Source organism: Eurosta solidaginis, chromosome 5 (genome assembly GCF_040869045.1).
Source record: "Eurosta solidaginis isolate ZX-2024a chromosome 5, ASM4086904v1, whole genome shotgun sequence".
Taxonomy (NCBI): domain Eukaryota; kingdom Metazoa; phylum Arthropoda; class Insecta; order Diptera; family Tephritidae; genus Eurosta; species Eurosta solidaginis.
The window spans coordinates 242667803-242674253 of record NC_090323.1 but is presented as its reverse complement, the minus strand read 5'-3'; the positions used below and the strand labels follow the sequence as shown (position 1 = coordinate 242674253).

The following is a 6451-nucleotide window of genomic DNA, read 5'->3' as shown; positions in this document are numbered from 1 at the left end:
GTAGGAAGACCAGAGTTGCATTGGATCAATCATTGCATCAATATTAAAGATAAATTTAGAAAAAATAATTAAATACTTGAGTATAAGCAAACATTTTCTTTCAATTACTGCAATTAAGGTGTCCTAGATGCTACATATTCCAAAATTATAACATTTTATGTCTGTTTAAAAATTTAACTTCAATTTCCCTAAGATTTCCGTAATATGGCCATTAGTGATGTTTGTGTGTGTGTGCAAATTTTGAGCGATCAGCTGTTAGTTGCGCTACTTGGTAAAGTTTACAATGAAAAATATTGACAAAAACAGCTGCTTATATTATGACATTTGAAAAGAAACAAATTTAAAAAAATTTTTACTATGGATTTGGCTGTTTTTAAACAAGGTGCAGAAGGTCGGCTTTACGTATCTGAGTACAACGGAGTAAAGTGTTTAGTAAAAGAACGCTTTGTAAAAAATTACCGGCATATGGACTTGGACACGCAAATTACACGGAATCGGATTAAAGCTGAAACAAAAGCAGCAACACGATGTAAAAACGCTGGAATATTAGCACCGCGTATCCTACATGCTGATCTAAATACGCGCAAAATTTACATGGAATATTTTGAAAATGCCATCACTGCTAAGGATTATATCCAACGTGTGGTTCAAGAATATAAAGATAGTAGTGATGAAGTTCTTAATGAGTTCTGTACACGGATAGGTTCTATAATTGGAAAATTGCACAGGAATAATATAATACATGGAGATTTAACTACTTCCAATATTCTTATTAATCCTAAAGGCGATGATATTCTTAAACAATACGAAATCGCACTAATTGATTTTGGACTAAGTCATTATAATCAAGGTGTGGAAGACAAAGCTGTCGATTTGTACGTCCTGGAACGAGCGCTTCTTAGTACACATAGTGAACAACCATACTTATTTGGGAAAATTCTTACAGCATACCGTCAAGAATGTGGCAAAAACGAGAACGCTGTTGTATCAAAATTTGAAGAAGTTCGAGCGCGTGGTCGAAAGCGAAATATGATAGGATAAGTTTTTTACAATAAAATTTTAAAAAATCCATGCACTCTTTCAAAAGCATATAAATTAATCTGTTAAAACTATAGCATGGTTAAATGGTTCATTGTAAAGCCACATTTATAAACGCGCCAAAAAATTCGCTTCTCCTCTCTTGGTAGCATTAGCTACGATCTGTATTGCACAACGGCACCAGTCGGTACATGGCGCCTACTACAGGTACGTACCGGATCTATATCCGGTAAAGAACCATCAACGTCGGTAACAATCCCCATAACCTTCTAGCAACAGCACCCAGTTTATGTGAAAGGTGATGGTTTTCCCGAAATAACAGCCTTTGGGTCATGTAGAACACGAATATTTCATGTACATAGTGGACATTTTGAACACATTTATTTTAGTCTTGCAATCACTCTAATTTTATTTGTTGTTCTCTATCCTCTTGTATATCATTTCGTAAATTTTCAATTTTAATCTTTTTAATATATTTTCGAATTTTTTGCTTTTTGGATAAAGCTTCATTCTTTACTGGCTCGATGCCATCAATATCTTCCTCCTTAAATTGTTTATCTGGATGCTGACGTATTTTCTTAATAGCGTCCTCTAATTTTAAGCCAGATAGCCCTTGTTCCTCATAGTAAGTACGTAATTTATCACAGAACTTTGCATGACCATTCTTGAAAGATTTTGTTTTTGTTGAAGGATGCTGTAGAATAAAAAGAAAAATTAACGTAGATGTAGATTAACTCAGTGTATATTAATCGTTTTGCATTTCCAAACTAACCCGTGCATCGATTGAACGCGCACAGTTATCATAAAACTTATGAAGATGTGTAAGAAACATTTCGTTCGGCTTGATATTTTCATCTAGGCTTATTTGCATAATTTCAATAATATATGGAAAATTTCGGTTAGCGGCACCTTGCCGCAACATTGCACCCAAAATTTGAGTATTCATGCTGTATAAAAAAAGAAAAGGATTGAAAATAATTTTTAGACTTATTATAAACAAAATCGCACCGTATCCCTTTTTCTTGCATTTCTTGTAATAACTCTCTCGCTTCATTTTGAGTTTGGCATCCTAAAGCTAGTACACCATACGTAACGATATCAGGTTGTAACCTGGCAGTATGTATCATTGATATTATTTCTTTAGCACCTTCGTAATCGAAACGCATTGACCGTTTTTTTATGAGAATATTGAAAAAATCAATATCAGCTTTAAGTCCGATCTTTCGCACAAATGATAACAACTGTTTTTCGGCTGCATAAGTCGGTGGTATAACTTCCAATAGAGTTGTGAAAGTTTCAATACTGGGCGTTACTTTACTTTCTTTCATAAGTTGCAAAAAACTTGTTAGCCCACCAATTAGCAGGAACCGTTCATGTGGCAATTTTACTTCAGCCAATGAAACCAAACTACCCAGATGAGGATGCCGTGCTAACAAATTCGGCAGTTCTAACGCCAATGACTCGTTTTTGATTTTTAAAGCTTGTGGTTCTGGTTGTATATTTGAAAGGTTGTTGTTGTTGTTGTCCTTTTGTTTTTCACTTATTAGTATAGGTTGCTCTTCAGGATTGCTTGGTAACTCTTTTCTTTCGATAAATATTTGCTGTAGTAATTTTTCCATTGTGTTTAAATCCCCAAAACCACAATCTCTAACACAACGTAATACAGTATTGAAGGTGTAATAATCAGGTTTCAAGCCATGCTGTACCATTTTGTGCCAAGTAAGTAGGCAATGTCTGTCGTAAAACAAAACCAATAATTTAAATTCTATATTCGAAGTTATATATGTATATATCTTACCGAAATCCAAATTCAAAGTCACTTGCACATGCCTGCAATAGGAAATTGAAGGTCTCAGTAGTCAAAGGCAATCGTTTCTCAATTAGTTCATCAGCCAACAAATAGGCTGTTTTAACATCACCACAACGACCATAAGCTTTGATCATAGCATTGTAATTTTTTACATTTGGCTCATAACCTTTCTCTAGCATTATTTCACGTAATCTATTAGCCTGTTCCAGGCCATATGGCGCTGAGGGCGCATTTGCACATGCATTAAAAAGAGATGAGTAAGTTCCGCCTTTCACTTGAAAGCCCCTTTGGCGCATTTTAGTGAATAGATTAAATGCCTTGCGCGTATAACCATATTTGGCACAACCACTTATTAACAAATTATAAATATATACATCTGGTTTAACTCGATCCTTTTTCAGCATTTGTTCCTCTAGCACAGCAAGAGCATCCTTAAGTCGTTTTTGATGAAGATGCGACTTTATGAGACGAGCATAATCAATTATTCTCTGGGATTTCCTTTGTGGATTCTGCGTAAATTCCTCTTCCTCTACATCTCCTGGATCGTTGGTGTCCTCAGCTAATGTACTCGTTCCAAAAGTATCAGGATCATTGTTCTGGTGATCTGATTCTTGCTTTATTGTATATCGATTGGACTCAATTTCTGTCATCTTACTGGAAACGAAAGGATTTAGATGTCCTTTGTTATGCCGTGCCTGTAAATCAATATCCTTGTCGTAAACTTTCACGTGTAAGCATCTAGCGTTGTTGTTGTAAATCACGTTGGTTATGCGATCACTTGAATAATTTCCCATACTCTCGAAAATCGATGAATATAATTTTAAACCAAGTTTCAGTGTCATCTGATTGTTCCTGGTCCATAATTGACACATTGTTCTTCCTTGGAAAAGCCGAATAGCCATAGCAAATAATTTGTTTTCCTATTTACATATCCCAAAAGAATGGGAGTAACTTATCGGAACATCATATCGATTAATTTGAGCTTCGTAAAGCCCGATTTACATAGAATCATTCTAGTTATCTGAAATCTCCTTGAGTCCCTTGTGCCTTTGGTCTCTCAGAAAAGAGCTAATTGTGGAGCCCCATTTATAGAACACTTTTCGGGTTAAATATATTAAAAACTTTAATCTATCCTTACTGATATTAGTTACTTTCTCATTCTAGGTAATTTGATTTTGACGATGTGCGCATAGCAATATTCCAGCTGTGGCTGAAGGAAGAACATAAATTTGCTCAAATTATAAGAAAACTGCGACAACTATCGGTAATAGTCTAGTTGAGGGGTCGACTGCTAATACTCTACCAAAAATATCGAGAGAGGTGTCAAAGGACGCGTCTTGACATCAGTATTAATAATCCGAAGGCGGAAAATAAAAATATTAACTCGTTCAAAAGATATTAACGAAAAACCGAAAAAAGACCCACGGGTACCTCCGAACCCGGGGGTGGGATCCATAGTATTTTTGCGCAGAACACCTTTCTGAGTTGGCGGCCTTCGGCCGCGCTTATAAAGAATAACCCTGGGCTACGCCATGCCAAGTCCGGGTGTGTGGTATAACCGTGGCTACCGCCACGGTGATGCACAAATTTTTTTGTGGGTACAAACACAACAACAACCACATACAAATCGCCAACTTCAACTGCAAATATCTCCGGACATGGATAAACTTTTTCTTTTCCGCCATCGGATTATTGTTCTCGAGAATAATACGCGTCTTTTGACACCTCTCTCGATATTTTTGGTAGCGTATTAGCAGTCGACCCCTCAACTAGACTATTACCCAACTATCCCCCGCCTTTTTAGTACCACATATAAGGCGCTAACGCATACTATGGGAAAGGGTCAAGACCAAAGGCTCAATATCACCTGTAAATCGACTTTGATAGCACGAATTGGGGCTTCCGGTATTATCCCTACAAAACTCATATGGCTCTGCAAACTGATGTTGAACAACACCACCAGCGCAGGCAAAATTGGGCATCATCACTGAGCTTCCAAAGTTTCAGAAAGGGCACAGCTATAAATAGACGTTAATATACTAAATTAGCTTGTACATATCAATATACACATATGTAAAGTTCACTAGAGTAATAAGGGAATAATTTAAATTGTAAAAAAATATTGTATATATGAATTATTTATAATTAAATATTATCTGAACATAAAGGACGCGTTTCATTCATGCAAAAAGCGATTTGTCAGAAGGTAACCGGTACGGGTAACCGATAGGCCAATTACCCGTGTTGTTGTTTTTGCATATGTTTTGGTTAGCGATAACGAAAACATACCTTATGAAGTAACTGAAAAATGTAAATAATATCGAGCGAGAAGGAATGTCGAAAACAATAGGTAAGAGCGAGAAAGCGAGTCACACGTACACTATTTTGAGAGAGCGCATGCGTTACCTTTTTCACGACAGCAATGTAAAAGTCATTAAGACGATAATTGGTGACCAAGTTATTGGTGACGATTAAGTAATCGATTAGGTAACGGGTACCTGTCTTGTAGGGTTGTAGGTATGTCACCATGCTGCCACCTTGTATCGTTCCGCCATGATTCATACAAGGGGCGAATGTTTGAAAAAAAACGTTCATAATAGTATAAGAGTAATCAGCCTGCATCTCCTGTTAAATCGCTGTCCGATTTCTCAAAAAAGATTTTTCAAAAAACTTTGGTTCCGCCCATGATTAAATTACTAGAGGTTTTGTTGGTCCACCAACTTTTAATAGCAACTGTTACACCACAAATAAGACGCAAATTTGTGCTCACAGAAGCTTTAAAAAACTGTTTAATAAAGTAAAATAGTTACAATATTTCCATAGTATAATACAACGTTTTCTTACTTTAGTTTTCCGTTAAAATGAATAATATTAGAAAAAAGAGAAATATTTGTGTTATTCAGTCGTTCTGGCGTTGATATACGTTTTTATTACAAAATGGTTCTTCTTCTCATTTTTGTGTTGCCACCCTTCTTGTTTTAAATGTAAGGTGGTGTTGCAACATTCTCCCCCGGTATTGCGACCCTAGGGAGATAATACCCTAGCCCGATGCAACGCCACCGCTGATATCACCTTTTACATCAAGTACGGCTATTTTCGCTGCTGGACGATGATACTAGCCAGCCGATGTACGTACTATGACACTGCGGACCTGACCGTCCTTTCCTTCGAACGTTTGTTCAACGATGCCCTTAGGCCATGAATAGCGTGGTAGGTTTGGATCGGTAATTATTACTACGTCGCCTTTCTTGATTGGTTTCACCTCCTCGAACCATTTGGTTCTTCTGGTCAGAGTAGGCAACATCTCCATTACCCACCTCTTCCAAAACTTATCGGCTAAATATTGAGAATGCCGCCAAGACTGTCTGACATATTGATCTTCGAAGGAAAATTGCCCTGGTGGCTTATGTCCGGATGAACTTCCCAACAAGAAATGGTTAGGAGTTGTTACGGTCTGCTGCTACGGTATATGGCTGCGATCCCCTTGGGAGCGTGTTCACGGGAACACACCTAGCGATGTGGCGAATGTTGCGATAAAAAGATATCAAAAAAGAAGGGAACAGACAGAGCGGCCATCACGAGAGGTAAAAAAAAAAACCAGCA

The 6451-nt window shown here is 37.1% G+C and overlaps 2 protein-coding genes across 2 annotated transcripts; one reads left to right on the top strand and one right to left on the bottom strand.

The window, feature by feature from the left end:
• The first annotated feature begins 262 nt into the window (after positions 1-262).
• On the top strand, positions 263-1095 carry Tcs5 (TP53 regulating kinase). The gene has a single exon (XM_067789178.1). It carries the CDS (start codon positions 358-360, stop codon positions 1039-1041), a length of 684 nt encoding a protein of 227 aa, XP_067645279.1. The 5' UTR covers positions 263-357; the 3' UTR covers positions 1042-1095.
• Positions 1096-1417: 322 nt separating this feature from the next.
• Positions 1418-3813, bottom strand: LOC137252984 (pentatricopeptide repeat-containing protein 1, mitochondrial). The gene is made up of 4 exons (XM_067789177.1): positions 2837-3813; positions 2047-2772; positions 1811-1985; positions 1418-1732 (listed from the first exon to the last, which is right to left on the bottom strand). The coding sequence occupies exons 1-4, from the start codon at positions 3748-3750 to the stop codon at positions 1436-1438; spliced, it is 2112 nt and encodes a 703-aa protein (XP_067645278.1). The 5' UTR covers positions 3751-3813; the 3' UTR covers positions 1418-1435.
• Between the last annotated feature and the right edge of the window lie 2638 nt (positions 3814-6451).